The 25,000-nt window shown below is 36.5% G+C and overlaps 1 protein-coding gene across 8 annotated transcripts in view; it reads left to right on the plus strand.

Moving 5' to 3' along the window:
* lrba (LPS-responsive vesicle trafficking, beach and anchor containing) overlaps positions 1-25,000 on the plus strand; it is a 283,633-nt gene that overhangs the window by 17,572 nt on the left and 241,061 nt on the right. For all 8 annotated transcript variants that reach the window (XM_015344622.2, XM_069188464.1, XM_015344620.2 and 5 more), the window contains exons 2-4: positions 19,354-19,585; positions 20,795-20,895; positions 21,802-21,897. In XM_015344622.2, coding sequence (XP_015200108.2) covers positions 19,354-19,585; positions 20,795-20,895; positions 21,802-21,897 — 429 coding nt within the window. The remainder of the gene's footprint in view (positions 1-19,353; positions 19,586-20,794; positions 20,896-21,801; positions 21,898-25,000) is intronic.

A 25,000-nucleotide genomic window follows, 5' to 3' on the forward strand; every position in this document is an offset into this window, starting at 1 on the left:
CTCACAATTCTTGTGAACTCTCACTCTTGCCTGTGGCGAGTCCAGCGTTTTACAGTACTTTCACGAGTTTCACGATTTTGTGCTTAATTGGAAATTTGTATATTTTTGTGCTACTGTCAATTAATTTTGTTACTGAGATTTAATAACAGGTCTGAGAAAATGGGACTGCAGTTACTCTTTTAAGTGGGCTTTGGTCGGGGTGGCTTCTATTGTAATATTTAATTGTTTAGTTGTGTTACCTGCGCCAACAAGAAAATGTTGCGTACAAATGTCCACTAGATAAAATGCTGTTCAAGGAAACACTAAACTTTCTTCTGAAGCCTAATCCGAGCTCCCTGTCCCTGTTGTTCTGTTCTGAGGAGGAGGCACCCTTATCTTCTGCTGCTCCCAGCTATGAGCTCTGAAGCCATGGTAACAGCTGTGCAGGAGATGAAGTGTTTGTTGCAATAACATTTTCTTTAATTGCAACCCCCCTCTAAAGGAAATTTTTTCACTTACAGTAACTTGCAAAGAACAATCTTCTTTTCAGCAAATACTGTACTTTACAAAAGCGTTCTGACCTTTACTAGGGTGTCCCATTTAGTGAAATTACTCAGTGATACATACTGTATACTTTTCCTTAAAATGAATCTGAATTCTCAAACTGAAGAGCTATAATTTTAGGATAGGTTACAGGAAATGTCCGTAAAAGCTGAAGACAAAAAAATGAAATATGTTGATTGGAGAAGTACTCATTCTCAGTATTTGGTGGAGGCACCTTTGGCAGCAATTGCAGAATTAAGTGTTTTTAGGTACCAGCTTTGCAGACTGGCTTGGTTTACTTTTTCCCAATTCTTTTTGGTAGATATACTCAAGCTCTCTCAAGTTGTTTGAGGATTTAAAAACTGACATTTTCAAATCTTTACAAAGACTGTCAAAATTCACAAGCCATAATCACAATGCAAAAAGAGGAAGCAAATTACATTTGCACTACCTTAAAGTCTTTGTGATGCTTTAATGATCTACCATGAAAAATAGCCCCCTTTATTGTCATTAATGATTAATTGCAAGAACATTTGAGCATTGGTGTAACTAAACACTAAAAATTGGAAAGATCCCTCCATTATTTTCATGTTTTAAATAATATAGTATTGAATGTACCATTACTATCTGAGTGCTTTAAAAAGAAGGATGTAACATAGTAATATCTACATTGCAGAAATGTCCCTGGAGTTACTGGTTTATATATACTCTTGGGGTACATATTGTATAAAAGGCAAAGTCTGAAAACACAATAGACTAACCTATTGAATGTCAGGAAGCTGAGACAAAAGGACAGAGTATCAGGACTGGGTGAAGCACAATGGGTCTCCTTTCCTTCTGGAAATTGTTTCTTGGCTAAAGTGTCTAGGATGCATGAGTTTTTCAAGGCAGATCTTCACTGAAGGAAAAGAAACGTGCCAGACAGATGCTTTAGCACATGCAGTAGCTGTTGGTAGATCTTCCAGATATTTTTCTCTTTAAATTTAGTGGTTTGTTTTGACATTAGATAGGCAGTGATGTACTCATTTTCCATAACACTAAATGTTGCTTTGATTCTAACAACTATGAGACGTTAATCCTCAAAGTCTGCACAAGCTTACTAAAAGGCAACAATATGGTTACACTTAGATTTCCCTCAGTTTATACTAAATAAGACAGTGACTTGGCAGAACTTCTTTCCAAGTTGATTGAGCACATTTCTGTTTTTGACTAAATTTTATTAATAAAATAAACAAGCACAGTCATTAGACGCTTATAATAATGTACATAATAATGTATAGAGTCGAAAAAAAGGGAAACGCTTGGTTAAAAGAGGGACTCAAAGTATATTGAAAGCAAGGGCTTAATTAAGCAAATAACATTCCAGCATGCTTAGGGTCATATATAAAAATTCTGGAAAGGCCTAGTTGCCTATATGGCTAGCATGGCCACACGAGGAGACCTCAGTAATTTTGGGGGCTTTTTTGATAGGACCTACAGTGCCCAAGACAGCACAACCTGCTGAAGTTTCTTTAGCAATGTTGTCTTTGGTGATGTCAGTAGTTGTCATTGAGGAAAAAACATTGAATTCATGTGCTGCCATCCATTGTTACCCTTTGGCGACAAAGTGCAAGGCAAAAATAGGTGATCAGATGCAGATCACTTTCTACCTGGGGCAGGAGCAGCCAGTTGAATCAAGCAGTCCACTGAGAACTCCACCGAGTGGAATAACCAAGTCTGGCAGCAGTGCGCAAACCGTTCACTCCACGGAGTGTTTGCAAGTCCAGTGGTGCAATGGGTTACCATGGGAGTGGAGAAATATGATCTGGTCAGATGAATCGTCTTATCGAGAACAAGGTGAAGGAAGAGTGTGGTGCCAGCCTTAAGAACTCTACAGCTGATGTTGTGCTGGTGCTGGTTCCAACAGTGATGGTGGTTCTTTAATGCTGTGAGGTGCATTTTATAGATATAGTTTGGGTGCATATATTCCCTTAGATGGCTAGATCAATGGTAATTGCTTCTTAAAGCCATATCACCCTGCAACTCACAACTGGCAACCCACTGAAGCTAAGCCGGTGTGAGCCTGCCCATTACCTGGATGGGAGACCTCCTAAACTAAGGTTGCTGCTGGAAGAGGTGTTAGTGGAGCCAGCGGGGGGCGTTCACCTAATGCCCCAGTATAATGACGGGGACACTATACTGTAAACAGGCGCCGTCCTTCGGATGAGACGTAAAACCGAGGTCCTGACTCCCAGGGTGTTTCTTGAAAAGAGTAGGGGTATAACCCCGGTGTCCTGGCCAACATTTTTCCATTGTCCCTTACCAGTCATGGCCTCCTAATAATCCCCCTCTACATTACCCTGCTCTCCTCCCCACTGATAGCTGATTTGTGGTGAGCGTTCTGGTGCACTATGGCTGCCGTCGCATCATCCAGGTGGATGCTGCACATTGGTGGTGGTGGAGGGGAGTTCCCATTACCTGTAAAAGCTTTTTATAAATGTAAGCAATTATTATTATTATTATTATTATTATTATTATTATTATTATTATTATTAAAGGTAATGAGTGATCGTCCTCACCACAGAATAAATGTTGCAGTGTTGCAGCAGTTCTTTGCTGCTGAGAGGGGTATCTTCCAGGATGATAGTGCCCATCTTCACCCAGTGGTAGTCCAATGTGGTCACCCAGTCGTGTTGTGAGCATGACACATCTTTTATCCATATGTCATGGCTTCCTTGGCCATCGGATCTGAACTAAAGCATTTTTGGATATTGTGGAATGATGCCTGAGATGACTCACTTCCATCAACAAGGAGTGAGTGCATAGATTTTCTCTTGGAAAAATGGCGTCTCTCCTGCAGAATACTAGATGCTGGTAGACTGGAGCATCTACGCAACACTGGTTGCATGTAGTGGCCAGTGCCCTATTAAATGACTTCATATTGGCAGTTCCATTTTCTCCTTTACTACGTGTATCTATAAATTTTTTTGTAGAGGATATCTGAAAACAATATTTACAGAGTTTCCAACTTGTAATTGTGGGATTAATGAAATGTGTAATCATACAGGCATAAAGTACAGTATATATATATAAATGAATTGTTTTTATCTTAGTTTTGTCATTCTGTTATGCTTATTTGATCTAAGACCTTCTTGATTCAAAGGTTCCCAGTTTTATTTATGTTTTGTTAAATATGTGCTGGAAGGATCGTATTAACTACAGTATCTTTTTAAATCGAGAACATTTAAAGTTGTATGTAGACTGAACTTCATTTTCAAACTAAGAAAAAATCGGTTTTCAAAAAGTCATAATAGAAAAGAAATACAATGTACTTTCAGTGGTTAACTTGGCTCTGTAATAAGGATAATTTCTACTGAATCACATTTAAAATGTGGCAGAACAGAAATTTACAATAAAATTGTTTTTTGCAAAAAAAAAACTTTATCCAACTGTTCCTATTGGGAAAACTCAAGCTGCACTAAAATTCTGGAACATAGCTACAATTAATTTGTTCATTTTTTTCATTTTAAAGATTCACGTTCTGTCCATTATCATCATGTAGCAATGGTATCGAGGGCTCACTGTTAGTAGGGCTTGGATGTTTGCAGTTTCAAAGTCATAGTCGTGATTACTGGTGGTGCAGGTTTTATGTTTCTGTGTTTTGAAAAATACTTGCTTGCCTGGAGATCATGGGTTCAATGAACTGTACAGGGTGCACCTTTTAACAAAGTTATTGTATTAGTGAAATAACAATGTTATTTCACTTATAAAATAACAGTAGTTGTATAAGTGAAAAGGTAAACTTAAATAAGATATGAAAATACACTCTTGCCTAACCAGATGCAGATCTGTTGTGTGTTCTCTTTCTTTACAGTAGATAACAAAGCACATTTCTGTTACTAGGGCTGGTGCTGATGTGTTATGCTTGCCTTCTCATCAGATTGTAAAACAAAGAACATAAAAGAAGTTACTGTATCAAATCATAATGTCAGCCCTGTAGCTTGAAAAACACTGATAAAGGAATAAAAGCGGTTGTGGAGAGTGAAATTAGTCTGTGTGTAGGATAATACTTGTCCTCAAGACTGGAAATGTAACTGAAGCTTCTAGTGCCATTACGACAAAAGGATTAATTAGCAGCTGGGTCTCTGTTTATTTAGAGTGCACAAGTGCCTTATTTATCTGTTAACCATAATCCTGTTTTGTTTTTTGGCATCTTTTTTTTTAAATTGTTTTTATACATAGATCAAAATAAATGAAGGTGCAGGTAGTGCTTGGCTGATATCTGTATGCAAAGTTTGAATCCTGCCCAGCTTTATCCCCCATAGCAGTGCATATTATTTTCATGAAACCCTCTATCAACTGTATATTGGAGTGCACCTGTTTTTAGTTCTCTGAGATAATGTGTCCTTTGTTTCTATGCATGCGATGTACTGTATGTTAGCTGGGGGAAGACTATGCACATTTCCTTAAAACTGTGCCATAAATGTGTGTTTTCTTTTTGGGACTTTTATACAGCAAGAAATAACAGTGAAGCATCTGAGTTAAAATGATCTCAACTGTTTAAGAGTAATGAGCCATCTTTTTGCTTCCTGAAATGCAGTACCCCCACCCATCTGTCATTATGAGAACTTTAGGGTCAAAACCATGTCTGATTCCTTGTGCTAACACTACAGATGTTATCATAAAAGCGCAGAAAGCAATGGTTAATCTTGTTCCAGGATAAATGTGCAAAAATATATAATTGCTCTGCAGCAGTTCTGTAGCTGTATTCTAGTCTCGTTACTATATTTTCATAGTTTGACAAGATCTGGGCAGACCACCTCTGCAAAGCCTGTGAGCAAACTGCCCTATCCACAGTAAGCGAATTAGACAGTAAATTCTTCCAACAGTTGGCTCACAGGGAAAATGGGGGCACTCTGAGCAAATATTTTACTTTGTTGTTCCTGGTTGACGATAAAGGGTAATGTAACTCTGTGTAATAAAGTTAAGATAATCACACTCATCATTAAAAAACAACACTCCTTTAGTGGACTACCACTGTACAGTATGTACTCATAGATTTATCTGAATGTGAAGTCTCAAGAAAGCCATTTAATGTATGTTTAAAATTAAAATATAACTGAAACATACATAATAGGCACTACTTATTTATTGTGTGTGTTGTTTGAAAGTTACCTTCCTTTGGTTTAGTCTTTGCATATGTGCCCAGTAGCTGAGGAGCTATGTTGGTACAGTATATTGTGTTGAGAGTGACTCACAGCAGGCTTAATTATTCAAGCACACAAACAAGGCACGTATGCAAAACAGGGTTCTTATTGTGCTTCATGACTAGTAAAATAAATTCAAATTAAGGTTAAGAGGATTTCTCCTTTAAAATGACTTTAGTAATGAGAGATGAGTTATTTCTTTGCAAATATGAACTTTGTGGTAATTTCATTTTGTACACCCCTTCTTTATAGGCAGAGTTTCATAGGGATTGCAGTCTGTTTAATGTTTATAATGCAGAAACCTTTAAAAAATGTTTTTATTTCCATGTACTAGAATACAGTAACAAATACAAATAACAACAGAACCAATACTACTGTGCATAGTTTTTGGAACTGTAGATACAGGGTTTCAGCTTCACCCACTAAACATTATATTGACATTAGTTTACCAGTGTGAGATCGTACCATCATGACCAGTAAAACAAATAGGCTTGGTAATTTTGCTATAATGAGACTGCAGCCTGCAGAACAGGATTCATCTACAAAAGTAAGTTGTTAACCGAAGGACAGTTCATGCAGGAATAAAACTGACTTTATTTTTGCTTTCTCCTCCATAGTCAGTTCAGAGTAGTGGAATAATGAAGCCTGGAGTGCTGACAGAAAAGATATGAAATATGGTCACAAAATATAGATGGTAAGGTTCCTGATAATGAGGAACACATTATGCACATATCTTCAGCTACTAGTGTTTTCTAAAATTATATCTTTTTAAAAGGAATTTTGCGAGCTCCTGAAATTAGCCCGTTGACTATTGTTCAGGCATGTCCAGTGGGAATTTTACATTTTATAAGCAAACGTTTAATAATATTTTTGTGGACTTCTGGTGGCTCTAAGGTAAGGTGGTGGTAAGGTAAGGTTAGTACACTCCTATACCAAGTTCCTGTCGTTATAGAATTCAGGTAAATTTAAATTGGATGGTAAACCGTCTCAACTTCAGGGTTTGGTTCTGCCTTCTGTTAGCAATGAAAGCAAGTGGGATATTCTGCAGGTTGTACAGCACCCAACCTGCAACACTATTAAACAGAAGAGGTAACAGTTTTCAAACCCATGTCACTAAGCTGGAGGATAGAAACTTATTCTAACCCATGCTTTGTTAGCCTGTAGAAGGTCACCAAGGAAGCAGGACCTGTTAGCATTTTAGAAAACTTTTTACCAAAATGGTTACAATTGGAAGGACTGGCCTTTTACATTCATTTTTCAACTGGAGGAATGTCAACTGCTTTTTTCCCCACCCCAAAAACATCTTATACTAATGGGTGAATGAGGAAGACCCCATCCACAGGAAATGTTTGCACGTTTCAGAATCTGAAGAGCTATTTGGTATTTCCCGTTTCATGTATCTCTGGCTCTTTTCAACTCTGTTTCTACAGAGTGTCATGGGATGCTGCTCTTCCACCCAGCCTCTGATCTAATTATTTCAACTGTCTCCACAAGAGATCTAGTTTCTGACTCTTTTCAGTACGACTTTCTTCTTTCATATAAATTTAGTCCTCTGTGCAATCTGAGACTTAGATAAGCAGGGTGGGAGTCCTGACTGGAACACAATCTGGGACAATACTTTTTATTCATCTAACACTCTACCTAATCTGCTCTAATCCTGCACATAGCCCTTTAGCAACACTATTCTGGTGGTTCCAGATGAAAATTGCTACCAGTCCCCACTGCACTCAGGCTATACCTGTTACTGGCTCATGAAATACCCTAATGGGGTAATGGGGCACCTCTTGGTGAATTGGCCTGATGTGCTTTCGGATGTGACTGAGAAGAAACAGTCAAGGGATCAGTGTCACAATGATGATCCTCAAGTTGCTATTATTTGTCAGGCATTACTTTTTTTGTTGTGCCACCAAGACCTTTTTACAAGACTGGGGGTAGATGGAGAGCCTTACATCTCACTGGTTGAAATTATTCTTGTAGAAAAAGGAGTGAATTGTTTTGTTAAAAATGGTGACAGCATGGTCATTTTTTCCCCATTTCCAGAATGTCCTGGGTTTACTGCAGGAAAAAGCTTAGGTCAGGTGGAAACCTCCCACAGATGATGTAATGTGGTACGTTAATGTTACCCCATCTAGCTAGCTATCTAACACATAGATTGCCATCACTAACTAATGAACTAGCTATCATATAATGCTGTACAGCATAATTAAACAACTAGTTTGATTATACAGTATACTGTAGTATTCACTGTAGGCTCCCATGATGTAGCCCAAGGAAGATCTTTGTGCTTGAAACACATTGCTTTTTGCCATTTTCTGTCTGTACCAAGCCATCATTGTGTTCTTTTTGAAACTGAGGCAATATTTATTATTTTGCGCTAATTGAGAAAATTATTTTTTTTCCATTTGAAAATTCAGTGTTTTCCACTCCACTTATTATTCTCGAAAAATGTTTCTCATCAAGGGTCTCAAGCGATGAAAGGACAATATTTGCCAATGATTCAGCTGAGAGGAAACCCCTGTGGTTTTTTTTTGGGTTGATTACTAGCATAGCTCTCAAGGGTTCAAAACCCTAATGTGTGAGATTTTCCGTTGAAAATTGTGATTACATGCCATTTGTTTTGATGGTTTCTTTTATTCACATACAAAAACACTTTGGTTAAATAATAGACTTGCAAACCTCTGCAACAATTTCAAAATGTTATGTTCATTACTAGCTTTTTTTTCCAACCTAGACTTGATGCAAGCATGTGAGATTTTCAGACCAAGGTGTGAGACTGTAGATTATTTGATTATGTACCATCATGGCTGTTGGCTGGCAAATGATCTTCCAGTGTTCTACTTCAAAATGGTGTTTTAATATTGATTCTTGTGTACATTTGTTGGTGTTCACACATTTGTTTGGCCTGTATACACCAGTGGAAAACGAAGATGTTTAACTCCCCCCTTTTCCTTTTTTGTGTGAGCTCCTTACATTTTTTTGTATGGGTTGTGCTTTTGTTTCTGGATTAATTAAAACATTTGTTTGATAGTCTTATCTCATTATGTTAATTCATGTTTTGAACAGGGAAATATTAATGAAGATTTTTATAGATTGCAAGATTAATAATGCATATTAGTTTTGCTCTTTTTGTTCAGGACGTGTACATTTAGATGTGAAAGAGTTAAAGTAAAAACATGCCCTTAATGACATGACATTGCAATAATACAAAGCCTTATTTTACTATTGCTTCAGGCAAGAGCAGATGCATGTTTTATATCTCGGCTTTGAAGTTATCACGAAACTCTATTGCTTAACAGTATTCTTGTGTAACTTTTTGAGCCAGAAAGAAAAGCAATTCAGATAACGGGTGCAATCAAATTCCTGACATACTGAAAAAGTAAGATTTAGAAACTTTAAAGAAGTGGATACAACAGAAATCCTTAAATTATTTACTTAAATAGCCAAATTTTTTTAAAGGAAATATATGTACAATACTGTGTGCTCCATAAATTATTATAATAAACTTTATTTTATATAGCGCCTTTAAAGGTGGCTTCTCAAAGTGCTTTACAGAATGAGAACAACAATAAAAATGAATACAGAAGATAAAACACAATTACAATATAGAGGAGACCGTGGATGGTGGTACTAGGAAAAGCAGAGGGGTGAAGACTGGAACCAGTTAAGTAAAGGCTCTTCTACAGAAAGAGGTTTTGAGTCTGGATTTGAAGGAGTTTAGAGAAGGTGACCCTCTGATATCCCTGGGCAGAGAGTTCCAGAGCTTGGGGGCATAAGAAGGCCCTGTCACCCATACAATGTAGACGGGCTTGGGGTACAGTAAGGAGACCAGAATTAGAAGAGCGAAGGTTGCGAGGTGGGGAGTATGGCGATAATAGTTCAGACAGGTACTGAGGTGCCAAGCCATGAGGAGCCTTATACTGTAGATCCCACAAAATCTTGACCCTTCATTTTCAGAAAGCTGCTTATTACTGGTAAGGAAAGTGGGAACATGGCCCTTATCCCAGAAGCCAGATGGGACTAAATTCAGAATGATACAAGTTTGTTGCAGGCTAAATTCTGTACTGAACATGGGCAGATTCAATTTAAGATGGAATGTTTGCATTCTTTTTCCTAATATGTTGTCTGCAGCTAATCTGGGTGCAAATTGTGACATATTGTATCAGGCCCCTGCCACTTTGTCATGTGTCTTGGGCTTCTTTCAGATTGCTACTCTTCTAGACATTGTTTACGATTTTCTTCCTATTATTTTGTTCATGTGTCTTTATCCAACTTCTCGTATTGCAGTTTTTTGGGATAGTTCAATGAGATATTCAGCCATCCAGGGTGGAGCAAATGTCCTAGCATTTGCAATTTATTTTGCATCAGACACTGGCTGTCCATCTTATTTTATACAGGGGGTGAGTGGTATTAAACTTTATTAATATAGAAAAAATACAATTCATATTACAGGGCTTTACAGTCAAATTCTTTGCGTTTTGGAAATGTTTCTTAAACTGTTTTTACAAGCTAAAGTTTCACCTATTTTTCAATTCCCCTTTGCCCTCCTGAAGAAACTCACTGGGACTTTTCCAGTTTTTACTGGTTCTACAAGTTGTCATGAGGCCATAATTGTGATAATGATAAACATAATGTTAGTAGTACTACTGATAACTAGCAAATAATTCATTTGACGTTCAGTTTTTTACCACAAGATCTTTACTATTTTTCTTATTCCAGCTTTTTCTTTCTTTTGTCAGCAGAACACATTTTTATGCAAACATGTATTTGCTTGTTCTCTGTTACATGTTATGAATTTTAATAACTCGTTTCATGTTATGTCATAAAGTGGAGTCTACTAAACATATTCCTGTAACTTGATATAAAATATTTTAAAATTCAATTTTAATAATAATTAATTGCACTACAAAAAAAGAAACATCATAAAACATGCTGAAAGAGTTAATTTGTGTTATCTTTTAGGATTCCTGTCCTCTTTTGTACATTATGATTATTATTTAGCTGTCTACCCCAACTTCAATTGAAAAATGCGAAAAATATGACCCCAGTGGATTACTCTATGCTAAGCAATAATAATTAAGAATTTTAATTACATGTACTGTAGAAGGCACTTCTTCACACAAAGGGTGGGGGGATATTTGGATCACACTGCCCATGCATTTGAGATCCCTGAGATGCTTGAAGAAACAACTGGATGAGATCTTGTGATCATAAACGTGCCGGTTCCATCTTTATTCTGATAAAGGGAATGTTTCATCCTGAATTAAGTGATCCTGTATTACGTTTTCATATCCTTGTTTTCCTTTCTTTAATACATTTTGCTCTGAGTTTTTCTAAAAGCCGCCGTGATTGCTGTGACAGTTGAATGCACATGCCTCAAGGCATTTTATATTATAGGGCTGTGTGCCTTTAAGGATTGTCATACATGATGTTTGTGAAGAATGCCTCAGCTTTTTCTTTCCAATGACCGTATTTCTAACTCTGACCCCTGTATACATGAAACAGAAAATATATGTGCTGTAAGTGAAGTTCAGCTGGAGCAGTACGAAGTTATGAAAGGTTATTTTCTTCGAGGTGCGTCATTTTCGTGGGTACAGGACATGTGATTTTAAATGTAAAATGTGAATCAAGCTTAAAAAATAAAATAAGTATAATCTTGAAATTTCCATTGCATTGCCATCCAAGAGGTTTTAGTAATGAGCCTAAACATTTATTATTGCTGAGTGTAGGAAGTGGAGGGTGGTACTAGCAACCTTTTGGCTCAGTGTGTTTATGCTGCAGGATAATTTTAGTTCTATTTTGGATAGTTGTGTATGATATTTAAATTTTAAACTGTACAATTATCCCTCTATGTCCAGTCTCCCAAGCTCAAATGTCTTTTTTTTAAAAGCATCCCACATGCTTGCACGGAGGACATGGGATTTGCAATGACCCTGATTGCATCATCTGGCCTGACCCTTTCCTCACCCAGTAGATCTAATTAGCTGCTGGAGTGGGATGGCCAGTGACCGGTGGCACAGGCCCTTGGTTCTCAGTACCAGATTCAGGATTCTGATCCGATCACATCAGATCTTCGTGTGCAGTTATCAGGTTATTGACCCAAAATAACAGTAATCAGAAGTGCAGGCAGATTTAGATTCCTAACGTACTGTTGCATTATGTGTTGGAAGGTATTTTATGTACAGTATGAAGATATGGTCCCGATAAGTTAATGAACCTGCTGGATTTAATTTAGGGTTCATGTGTTGCAAGACAATATCAGGTGATCTCGAAAGAAATAGTAGACTAAAATGTTTATTATTCTTAATTGGTGTATTCCATTGCTAATATCCTCCTTCGATTACCATCGCTAAATATCGAGTTTGATTACCAGTGGCAATGGGCTTGAAAAGTCTTCCAAAAACAAGTTAATGGGTCTAGTAATGCCATCCAAAGAGAATGTGATTTGACTTAAAGATTTTTTTGGCACATTAAACTGTGAATAAATTATTTTGTTCGTAACACATTTGACCCACTTTAAATGGAAGTCAGACTTGGACATGAACAGTTCTAATTCCCAAACATGGTCTCTTTCCGAACGTTTTTTATTTTGGACCCATTGTTACTTTTCATCAATGTGGTCAAAAACAGAAGAGGTAAAAACTACTTAAAATATTTCAATTATGCACTTTGTAAATGACCAATTCACAGAGGGTTTATTTCTTTAAATTAGTTATACCGTCATCCGGTATTTGTTTCTAATGACTTGTATTTACTTAGTTACAGAGACAAAAATAAGACCAATGTGTGTAACAGCAGTGTGGAAATGTCTGTGAACAGTGTGTTGAAAATATCAGCAGTTCCATCTAGGTTTTCTGCTCTCCACAGATCTCCTGTACAGGTTGAGTTTATTTGGAGATTCCTCAGAAGCTTGAGCACTTGTCTTTCCATGACGATTGAGGCATCCAGTTGCTGTGCTAGAATACCTATTGTAGCCATGCTCTCTACTTAACAGTTTGTAAAAATAAGTGCAGAGCACAGTTACTTTTAAGTTTGACTGCTTCAGTATGTATGTCACAAATGCAGTGTCTGTATTCTTCTCTAATTCAAAGCTCTGAAACCTGTTTGTGTCCAGAAAGAAGCGGTCATGTCTCAGAATCGTAGGAAACCTAAATTTGAAGCCAACATGGCAAGCTGTATGAAAGTTGAAATGGAAAATAAACTGAAAACAGCACAAAGTCTCCAAATATAGATCTAATGCATTTGACCTTTTAAGTATCGTTTTGCGCTAAAAATAACCTTGTGGAAAATACAAAGTAATATTACATTAGAAGACTATTGCATTTGCATTTTTCACCTGTTTTAGAGTTCTCTGCTTCTGTTAAGCACAAGAACATAAGGAAATAAAAAAGCAATCAATGACATAGTCATAATTGAGCTTTATTCAGCTGCCACTTCTGACTTGGTTTGAAGTAGTACTTCATAACATTCAAGCTCATAAAAAATAACACCCAATATGTTCACATGCAACACTGCCTTCCTTCTGATGACATGCACACCAAAGAGCTTGTGGTCAGAAGTCCCTTAATTTCCTGTCTCCTTGGGAGAGTTTTGCAATTAAATTTATTTGCATTTACTTCAGTACCATCCAACATCATTCTGCCTTCTGGTCTGTTCCTTAATAAGGCATCTCAGGGTGTTATTTTCTTTCTGAATTGATAAAAGCACATCTTGAAATGTACAAAAATAGCAATTTTCCCCTGGGCTGCATTGACTTAAATATGTAAAAGTTGCTTTAGCAGACCTCTCATTTAAATACTGAAACATTTAGAACAATGATAACAGCATATCTATTGTCAATGTTTAAAAATGGCCTTAAATGTTAAATTAACCTTTCTACTTTTGAAAATAATGTAGTGTGCATTACTAGATTTAGGATTTAGATTTTGATTATACAATCTAATAGTATTGTGCTCTTTTATCTTTTTTTCTACAGTTTTTGGAAACATTAGTAACAAAATATATTTTTTAAAATTAAATGACTTTTCACTGACAAAAGCATCATTAAAATGAATTTGGTTTGCTCAAGTATCTCTTCCCCTAAAGATAAATACTTTATTTGGACACTTGGAATTCAAGGATATTGAGCAGGCTGATAAACATGTAGACTACAGTGTTTTCAGTAGCCCCCTCGATAATCCTTTACCATTGATATCATAGTAGAATTAATTATGAAAATTGAATTCACAGATCTTGGTGTAGACTTGCAGCAGTGAGTTGGTAATGCATTTTAGAGTCTGTGCCCTATGCATACTGTACAGTCACATGATCATTAGGTAACTATAAAAGAAGTGCAAAAAAATAATTTCCATGATGTGCTGAATTCAGTACTACAAACTAAAAAAATTAAGCTCAGACAATCTAAAGAATTTTGTTTTGTATCTGTATTTGAAAATGCAGAATTCAATACTTCAGATCAGTAACCGTAATTCCTCAAAGCCCTTTACAGATAGTAGGAAGCCGACTTCAACCACTAAAATGCGGAGCACACTAAGTTGATGCATGGCAGCTATTTTGCACCTGTAGCCTCACTGCACAGGAGATCAGGTGGCAACGTGAGAAATGAGTTCAGCAAGTGAATTAAAGAGGGATGGATTTTGAAAGGTTTTAAAAGTGGAATTTGGCCTGGATTCCAGTTAACATCCCTCCTCTAATGAATACTGGCATGGGGATCTTCAATGACCAAATAGACCTCAGTTTAACATCCAAAGGAAAAAAAAAAGATCTTTTGAAAGTAAATTACAATAAACTTTTAAAACTTTAATCTAGTTTCTTTGAATTCATATACTGATGTCTAATAAGTGATCGGCTTTGTTTACTTGGCACTGTTATATGCTGGCATATATGAGCATTTTCTATATCAACAAACAATTATAAATGACCTCTTGTTTGGCCATGGTCAAACTAGCCCTGCCAGTACCCGTAGCCCTGATGCATGCTATGGGTACAACTACACAGACAAGCTGCAGAAATAGTCCCAATACACTACCTTTAATTACAGTGTATTATGTGATTTTTAACATTAAAGTGATTGTACCTGACCCTGGTACTTCTAAGCAGCCTGAAAAACAGCCAGATTAGAATAAATGGAAACACTATTTTTGTAAATGTTTGTTGTTTGAAAAAAACAAGTGGAAAAAAACATGGCAGAGGAAATAGCTTGATCCTAAACATGAATGACAATTTACAGAAGCTCTGGGGGGTAAAACTATAAAAAAGACAAGCCGTATATTACAGAGTGATTTATACTGTACCATGTGAGGTCACGTCTTTCTGTTACTTAGTATCCTTTCCCTCTGTAAAATCCTGATAATTTACTCCAAACTGTGAAGTACTGTCTCACCTCGCTGACTTGGAGGACATCTGTTTTCTCAAATACCCTGGCTGGCTGATTTCAAGCTGGATGCGATCATGCATTAGGGATGATCTAGTTTTTCTGTATTTCTTATAGAAGAAAAAAATGCTCATGTTTCTGAATAACACAGGTGGTGCAGACATACCTCATTTGCTGTGCTGTTGTGTAAACAATATACCTGTACCACAAACCTAACTTGGTTTGTGTTCCAGCTGAAGCTCCCTGTTACTAATTTATAGGCTTCCAAGGGTGAACAGGCAGTATTGTCTTCCTGTAAGGGATCTAATGTCCACTAAGACAAAAGATCCAGTTTGAAGGGGCCACTGAGACTTGTTCAACCGCAGGAGGTGGTTGCATAGACTGGACTGAAGTTATAAAGCAAGTTTCAGAGACAATATGCGGTATTTATCTGAAAGATATTGTAGTGTTTTTTTCACATGGCTTAGCATGATGGATCCTGACTGATTGTAGAGCACTGCTCGGTATTTTAACATTCCTCACATTGTTGTCCTTGAAGGAGGTGGAAGAAAAATGGAGGCACTAAACAGCCATTACAACATATTGGAGGTAAATGTTCATGTTTTAATGAGATGTTTCTCTGTTATTCTGAGTCCTCAAAATGCTTTGGAAATTGTCTTAATGCGCTGTTATGTTTACATGAAGTAGATTTTGTTTTCCAACCAAAAGTTAAGAACTAGTGATAGGCGTTTTCAAATACCCATTCTAAAATATAAAATAGTACTTCTAAAATGACAGTTACTCTTAAAACAATTAACTGTGCTAAATTAAATAGATTTTCCCCCAAACTAACATTTTGTGGTTATCTTAATATGACAACTTGTTAGAGGGTTCTCTCTCTGTGGAGAGAATCTAATTCATTTGACTGCTTTTTGGAAACAAAAGTGTGTCATATAGAATACATGTTTGAATGCAAGTTGTGTTTCATTTCCAACATGTCATCTAACTCACAGTACTGCACCATCATAAACCTCATCTAGCCCATTGCAGTGCTTGTTGGTGAGAATCTATTTAAAAGTGTGACTCACTACGTTATGCCTTGTACATTACCAGGAAACTTAAAGGTTTTGTGTACTACTGTCCTTTACAGACTAAAAATGCTAGTCTTTAAGGTTGTTTTGCAATAACTCTCAAAGATGCTTTTGAACTACAGGTACGCCTACTGTGTACTTGCTTTTATAAGTCACATTTAATGGAAGCTTTATTCATGTTGGATTTATAGTTATTATTCATTTTTCCTCTTAATAGTAATGCCTAAAACCACATTTACGAGAAATTCAATACCCTTGTAAGAAAGACTCCTACTAATTAATTGTATAGTTATTGGTAAAAGTTTTGTTTTATTGTTTTTATATACAGTATAAATACTTTACTTAATTATCATTATTATTCATTGAAAACACGTTATTTGCAGCTTCTAAACTGTGTTTCAAAAGTGTTGCCACATATGTAGATGCATTCAAGTTTTACACTGATTGGTATAATTATAAAACTAAAACCTGCTAGATCAGCATTGTAGCTTATAGTATGCATGATGGTATGCAAGTGGATCCACATGCCCCGACTCACTGGAATTATTATCTGAGTGGACATTGAGGAATTGCAAGTGTTATCTTGATGGAATGCTCTTCAGTCATATGTTAGGTTTAGGGTTATTTTGAATCATGCAAATGGTTTCTCTGCATAAAGCTTTAAATTGCCAGACCTCACTGTGTGCGACTGAATTCCTTACCTTAAGAGGAGTCTTTTGCATTCTTTCAGATTCAAGCTTCCATGAGGGAGTTACTGTTCCACTCAGTTGGCCAGATTTGAACTTGAAATTTACAAATTCTACTGGAGTGGGAGTTTCACTGTGGGATTGCCAGAACATTTTATTTTTTATTTTGTCAGCACCACAGACATTGCCAGTATTGTAAGGCAGCTTATAATATATATACGTTTCTAAAATATATTAATGCTTTGAGTGCCTGACTTAGGATTTCAAAGGTATGAGCTGCAGACCATTTCTTGTTTTCCCTATATACATTAAACTGCTAACCGGAAAATAAACATTTTAAAATTCCGTGAAAATATTCGCTTCACAATAAATATGAACTTGCTCGTAGACCTTGCTTCTAGCATTAGCCTAACCCTCAAGTGACTTTCTAGGGCTTGTCTAACTGTGAAGAATTTGCGCTTCTCAAAAGGTGTCACGTTCATAAATCACAAGACCCCTCAGCTTGCAGCACCATGCATCCATTAAAGAACGGGGCTTCTATTGCAGGCCAGAAATGCAAATTCACAAAAGGTGCTCTGTTCCTGAGCACCAGTGATTTATTGGTTTTCACAGCAGGTGTTTGGGGGGGGTTCCTTATTAAGTGTTGGGGGGGGGGGGGGGGGAGGTCATTTTCTGTAGGGTTTGCACATTTTATTTTGTTGTGTTTTGGCCTCATTGTTTGTCTTAAACAGACATGTCTGTGGTTGAGATTACATAAAGCTCTGAAAGTTAAGGAATGAGAATTTCGGTGCTGATCTGTTGGTTTTGTCAGGTTTCGTTATTCCATTATGGTGTATTACACGGGGCACAGTAGCTGCAGCGCTTCCTTTCATCTCCGCTTTTTAGCTTGTGTTGTGGGTTACATTGATTTTAATCCTCCTTCATTCATTTTAATGGGACAGCTTCCCATCATGTTTCTAGGGATTTATTTGGTTTCTATCCAGTGATCAAATTGTTTTTGCAGCCTGTCTGATGACAAATGATGGTAATCTTTCTTTTGTCCATCTCATACATGCCAATTTGGTGCCCATCTAGCAAAATAAATTTCACCATCAGCATTGTTCTTTTCCTTATCATTGCGTTTTTAAAGTCAAGTTTGATACTTATGACAGTACAATTACTCAAAAATAAACCCCTCTTACAGAAAATATTTTTAGATTGTGATTTGTCTTTAGCAACCTAAGCTTTGTACTTATGGATATTTTCTACAAAGGGGTGAGTCCTATAAAAATATAAAGAATAGTCTGTTTATCAAAATAGGTGCAAAGAGCAGTAGCCGTCTAATTTTATAAATCTTTTTTTTTACAAGTCTGATTTTTACAGATGTTTACAGATCTTTACCTGTAGTTTGTTTGCAAAAGAGATATACCTGCTGTAAACCTCAATCATATTGTACTATTTTTCTGCAGCAGTGGGAGACCACTACAAACATATTCAGATTTAAAATTTCTTATTGCTGTAAAATGCTGGAATTAACAGGATTGTTACTTTCAATTTCACACCTACACAAGATCAAACCTTCTGATGATAATTATGATAAAAAAAATGTCAGAGCCATGTCAAATTCACATTATTTTCAAATTAAAACATCATTTAACAATTCAATTATAAGATTATAAAACTAAAACTCCAGGGTTCCCTGCAGGAACAAATGTACAAAGAAATGAAAGAGAGCCTAATATTTAAAAACACCAAACAACAAAACGTCTGCTTTACGTTCCCATTTTTCATCTTAATCCATTCTTGTTGACCACTTATTAGTGGAAGAGACTGACCTAAAATATGGTTTTAAAATAAGCATTCCAATCTGCAATCTTCTTTATGAAAACATATCTTTAGTATATAATATTCAGAGCATAGTCTTAATTTCCCGTAAGGCCTACTTAATATTGTTATTAGTTCTTTACTTAATTTTAAAAAGAAGCCTTTTGGGCTCATTGCTCATTTAGGTCAGCAGTCTGAGGTACCCCAAGGCTGGCTGTCCAGATTGTCCCATTCTGTTGGCTCTCAGCCGTATTGAACTCCTGCAAGAGCGGGGGTTGGAGCGTGTTTCAAGAGTTGGTTTACTTAAGGGTTGCAAATGTCCAGTTGCAATATTATCTCTTATCGTAATGCTATTACAAGCCCGTAATTTACATATTGTATTGTTGATTTGAAGAAGTTTCTGTTACACAATCACATCCTTTTTGTCTTTTTTGTTTTTAGTTATTTGGATAATACAGCAGACAAACATACTGTCGATTAGGGCCTTATTTCTGAGTTTACTTTTTCTCACCTTTTAGAAGTATTTCATAATTGGTCTCATTGTTACAACTCATGCCTGATAATGACATATTAGTGGTGCCGTCTCCATGTTTACATATTTAGCACTAGCAATCTTGCCTCTTATTAGCATCATAATTACCAATGTATTTAAAAAAAGTTATCTATTTTCATTATAGTTATACTCTGGTAACCTGGTCATGCTTGTTTTTTCCTAGCTTGTAGGTGGCCAGTTTGATCTGGAAATGAATTTCATCATTCAGGAAGTGGACAGCATCACTTGCATGGTGGAACTCCTAGATAAGTGTGATCAAACCTGCCAGGCTGAAGTATGGAGCATTTTCACCGCCATTCTGAAGAAGAGCATCCGCAACCTGCAGGCCTGCACGGAGATGGGGCTCATCGAGCAGGTCCTGATGAGGATCGATAAAACTGACAGCATGATTGCGGGTATGTCTCTTGTGTAATTGCAGGTCTGAAGTTAAACTAGCATCTTCCTATTCTGATCATGTTTACTCCCCATAATCATCATCACTCCATGACATGTATGGCAGCACACAGCATTGCGTTGCCACTTAATCGGTCTGGATCATTGTCATTACTCTCTTTAATGGAGACATGAAGAGCATGTAAGAAATTTGAAGGAGAAATAGGTTTTGGGGCTTTCAGCCAGTACAAAATGAATATTGTATGTATTTCAAGCCACTTTTCGAGTCGAATTTGGTAAAGCTTAAAAAGGATGTGAAAAAATAGCCATAAAGAAAGATGTGTAGAGAGTATGTCTTATAAAGGCCTCTCTGTGAATTATGGCGACGAATGCTCAGTTTTTCAACTTACTGGTTGTATGGATACAACCTTGATCCTGGTGCTTTCCTCAGGTGTTAAGTGAAAGTAATCGTGAACTGTATTGGTCCATGGCAGCCCACAAGCAAAAAAACAGACCCTTTATAGGAGAGTCTTCTGAAGCAGTAGTGTTCAGGAAACAAAGGAAAATATTGAGTGTGGTTTAAATCAGGTATTAACTATTGCATCATAAAATGTTGACTTTGATAATTGACTGTCAATTAAGACTGTCATTGTCATATTTAGTTAAGTTTAATTACATACTTTATATATCAAGTAGTTTCCTAGTGTTATCCTGGTTACATTGTATTTTCTTTTACTGGACCGTTCTTGTTCTGTTGAATACTGAACCCCTTCTCTGATACACCCGAAGAAGGCTCCACAGCTGAAACGTTATGTTTTCTTTCTTCTTTTTGGAATAAACTATTACTTGTTACCTTCTCGGATAGCTGCATATACCATTTGTGCTGAGAGAGTATTAGATTGAATGGATTTAAATGTACTGCTGCTAATGATTTAAACAGTGTTTACTGTATCATAAAATAAGTACCAACTTCTTCTTGAGTAATTTCCAAGGAACGTTTATTTTTCTGCTTTTGAAATGAGTAAATCTCTTCTCAAGAATTGTGATTTCTTTCACCCCATGTTTCCCATTCCAGTGATCACGTAATTGTACAGTACTTGAAACAAATTACTGGCAATTAAGGGATTCTGAGCTGTCTGAACCTGTAGGTGGGATGGTGACTGCTGTGATTAGGAGATGTGCTCAGTATAATAGTGTTGTACAATGCTAACATGCTTGATTTTTTGTTACAGATTTGCTTGTTGATATGCTGGGAGTTTTGGCTAGCTACAGTATAACTGTCAAGGAGCTGAAACTGTTCTTCAGCAAATTGCAGGGAGAAAAAGGACAATGGGTACATTTTTATTGTCTTTAATTGTTTTAATATATTGCTAGATTTTGAACCAGTTGCTGGTTTTAAAAACATGTCCATGATGTGACCTTTCTTGGAATTAACCAAACTTTGACAGAACTGCTGTGTTGTAGTAGACTTTTCCATTTCCTTTTCTCTCTTTCTTCCTCTGAATAGTATTTCTATCCACATCTTTGCTTTTATGCATACATTACCTTACAAAATACACTTAATGTGCACCATAAAAGATATTTTAAGCTCTTCACAAAGCAAAAAAACATTCTGTTGAAGGCTACTGAAGTGAAAGGAAATATTTGTGGGAAGAGAAGTAATAAAAAATAGGGTAAAGTATAATGCCAATAAATCTTATTAACAAGGGATGAAGGGAAAGCCACTTGTTTGTCAGTATCTTTAATCAAATTGTCAAGTAAATGGGTCAAGTTTCCTTTTTTATGATGTAAAAAAGAGCTGCAAGAGTAATTAATTGCTTCAGGTGGCTTGAACAAAACCATATTGAGCATAATTGTAGGGAAAATAAAAACAAACTTGAATTTATCTACCTTATGTAAATTGCTGTGACTTCAAGTATAATTGTATCAGTGTCTTTAAAATAATGAATACTGATCATAATTTAAAGATTTTGTGTCTTCAATATTTGAAACTCCTAACTAATGAAGAACTGCTGGGAGTTTAAATGTATGAACATATTGCTGTCAGATATTTTCGCCATCTCCTGGGGGAGAGGGGCCTGACAGAAAATTAAAGTGAAGTTATGCTTACACGGGCTTGATTAGTGGATTACAATATGGTCTACTTTGTCAAAACAGCACCCAAGAGGTATATGTTACTTTTTTAAGCCTCTATCTCACTCTGTTCACATGTGTCTTCTGTGTATCTTTTCTCTTTCAGCCTCCGCATGCTGTGAAGTTGCTGTCAGTTTTAAAGTATATGCCACATAAAAATGGTCCTGACTCCTTCTTCAGCTTTCCTGGGAAGAGTGCGGCGGTGAGTTTGTGTTTAGAAAATACATCAAGACAGTACTATATCTCGATCCCCTAGGTGATTAGGCCAGTAGATATTTATCCAGTACCTTTGGGTTGCTCTATATTAAAACGTTCTTTCTTTAGTTGGGTCTTAGAAGATCCCAGTGACTGACAGTCCCCTATGCCGGATATCCAATATTCCCGGAAAGAAGTGCTGCCTTACTTTCATCCTGAACATGCCTCTAGCGAATTTCTGGTTTTGTTGTTATGGTCACTTTTTTTAAAGCTGTTGCTCTTTCTGATTTGTTTCAATGACTTGACTCTCCTTGGAAAATTATTCAAACAGAGTGCTCCACCTGCAGCGGTGAGGCACAATTGAAAACCAGAGTTGTATTCATGCAGTCACCTCACCTCTTGCAAGCGGAAGGTTTTTTAATGTTTTAGGCTCCCTAATATAGCCTGTAGTGTCATATTTTTTTTTTAGCAAATGTATTTTTCAGCTTTAGCCATGCAGAATATTTCAGGCGAAATAACGAAAGAAATGTTTGCAAAAAGAAATTTCCATGGCATCAATTTAATTGGCACTTGTCTAAATACAGTTAAACATCTTAGGTCTGTTTTTGGTTTTACCGGACAAGTGAGTAATTTTAATCAAGAATCGATGGCAACTGCAGTTCTTTTGTCTTAAGTCACTTCTACTGTGACAGAGCGTAACAGGGATGTGAGGGCAGGCATGGCTGACCGAATTAACATGGAGTCCGCTGGAGATAAGGATTTTGACCAGAATTCTCCCAGCATTTTCATACTGTATATAGGAAAAACCTCTTATTAACAGCGTTTTTGTTGCTGGAGATTTCTATCAAGCTTTGAAGGTATTATTGTTAATCAAGGTGTAGGTAGTTTTTTAAGCCAGTGGTCATTTATTTTCTTGCAATTGGGAAAATAAAATGTTGCTCCAATGTCCAGAAAGACATACTGGAAACAGGTCCACATGAAATAAAAAGAAGCCATGTTGCTGTGCTCCTGTAAACATTCTTTTGTGTATAGTCTGTGAACATCTGGGAAAGGAAGCTAGCTGATGAGCTTTAGCCATCTCCCCCGTTTTCGTTTCCAAAACTCAACTTTTTAATATTTTTACATAGATTTCCAGTGATAAATAGAGAAACTGCTGGAAGTAATGATAACTTCCCCATATTCCCTATATTAATGTATTTACTGGGAAATATCTTTGAAACCGAAAACATGAGAGAACGTACTGTATCTAATAAGAATTTGCCCTCTAGCAGAATGAGTGACTTGATCTTAAATGGTTGAAAAAAAGGTCTAATAACTTTGTTGCCAGAGCATCACTTTTAGATCTTTTAATTTTTTTTAGTAATTTTTATTCATGGATCATGGTGTAATACAATAACACAGCAACTTTTTAGTCTGAACAGAACATCAGAATATAGGTAACAAGGAAGGATTACCATAATAAAAATGACAGCTGTTAAATATTTTGTACTTACATTGTGCGATTTCTATTTGTACAATATCACAGAATTGTTTGGAAAATTAAGGAGCCCATCAGTAAGTGAAGGACTCAGTATTTTCATAACAGCTCTAGCTGTTAGGGCAGTAAATGTGTAACTACAAATGTATAGTAAGTTGGTTTGTTTATGCTGTTGTTAAGATCTGTTCAGCTAATACAATTTTTTCCACCTCCTGTGTGGAGATGATCCCAGATGGAATTGGGGGAAATAGATAAAAAATAACAACGCAGCAGAAAGTGAATTGAAAGTTTTGTTTTCATTCTATAATGCACAGATATTATTTTGAGACCATAGAAAAAAAACGACCCTCATAAATAATTATTCTATTAAAAAATATTTCATTGAGCTGCGGGAACGCTGGTTATTAGTTGTGTGACCGATAATGGCTGTACCAGGTGTTTCTGTCCAGAGCCAAAGTGCTGCCACCTCTGTCTTGAACAGCTTGAGTTTGAGATATGAATCCTCATTACCATGGTGATCTTCATCTCTTGTTAAGCAAGGGGAGTACTGTAGATATCCTGCAGTCTGTAATGCAGTTCTGGAAAACATCGTTAACTCAGTTTGTATCTCTGCACAGCAGGGCAGCCTCTTAAATTTGTCAGGCTGTGTTCCTTTTTATGTTTGCTTTGCAGAACTGACACTAGCAAAGTGCCGGAAACATGTCTCTGACAAGCTGGGGAGCTGCTCCAGTGGGGCTTATGAATAGGCAGTGTCATAAGGCTGAATCTGGACTCGTGAATAAATGCAGATCAGTTAGGAGACAGTAAAACTCATGTTCCATGATTCCAGTAAAACTCGTGTTCCATGATTCCAGTAAGTTTAGAGCTTTTAAAAAACATATTTTAACATGGTGTCTAATATTGATGGGCACAAATTAATTATTTAAGGAAAGGAAAGTAATATCCACTGCAACGCTTTTATACTTTATACTACAATGTAAGGTTAATGTTGATGACAAGATGGGTATATGTTGAGTAAGGCTAAGAGTTCAGCCGACATTAACTTTGGCTTTTCACGGAACATTTTAGATATTTGTATCCAAAAAAATAATTATGAATGCTGAGCAAAGATTACTGACATGATCTTTTATTAACATATTACCATATTAACAGTTTTATCTTTTATTAAGTGCAGTATGGAACATTCAGTTTAGGAGTTAAAAACATCTTGAATATATGTATACATAAAGTAGTTTTAAAAAAGGAATGTTATTTTTCTACTTTTTCTTGCCTGTATGCATTAATTCAGTCATGTTTCCAGTATATGCCTGCAGTCCGGTTGCATTACTTTTCTCCCTGCTCAGTGGCTTTTACAATATTCGACAAGTCTAAATTCCTCTTATTTTTCTCTGGCTCTGAGCATTTCCATATATCCTTTATCAGATTCCTGTCAGGACTCTTTATTTGAGCACTTTAAACATGCCCCTTTCTACCTTGGTCTGAATACTTTAACTATTTCAGTAGTACATTCTGTATGCTCATCTTGTTGTATAAATGCTGACTAAATTCATAAAGCTGAAAAAACATGTTTGTGCATTTATCACGGGGGCTGGACACAAGCCATTAGGCAAGATTAGCGTGTCCCAGACCAGAT

The sequence above is a fragment of the Lepisosteus oculatus genome, chromosome 1, assembly GCF_040954835.1.
Source record: "Lepisosteus oculatus isolate fLepOcu1 chromosome 1, fLepOcu1.hap2, whole genome shotgun sequence".
Lineage (NCBI taxonomy): Eukaryota > Metazoa > Chordata > Actinopteri > Semionotiformes > Lepisosteidae > Lepisosteus > Lepisosteus oculatus.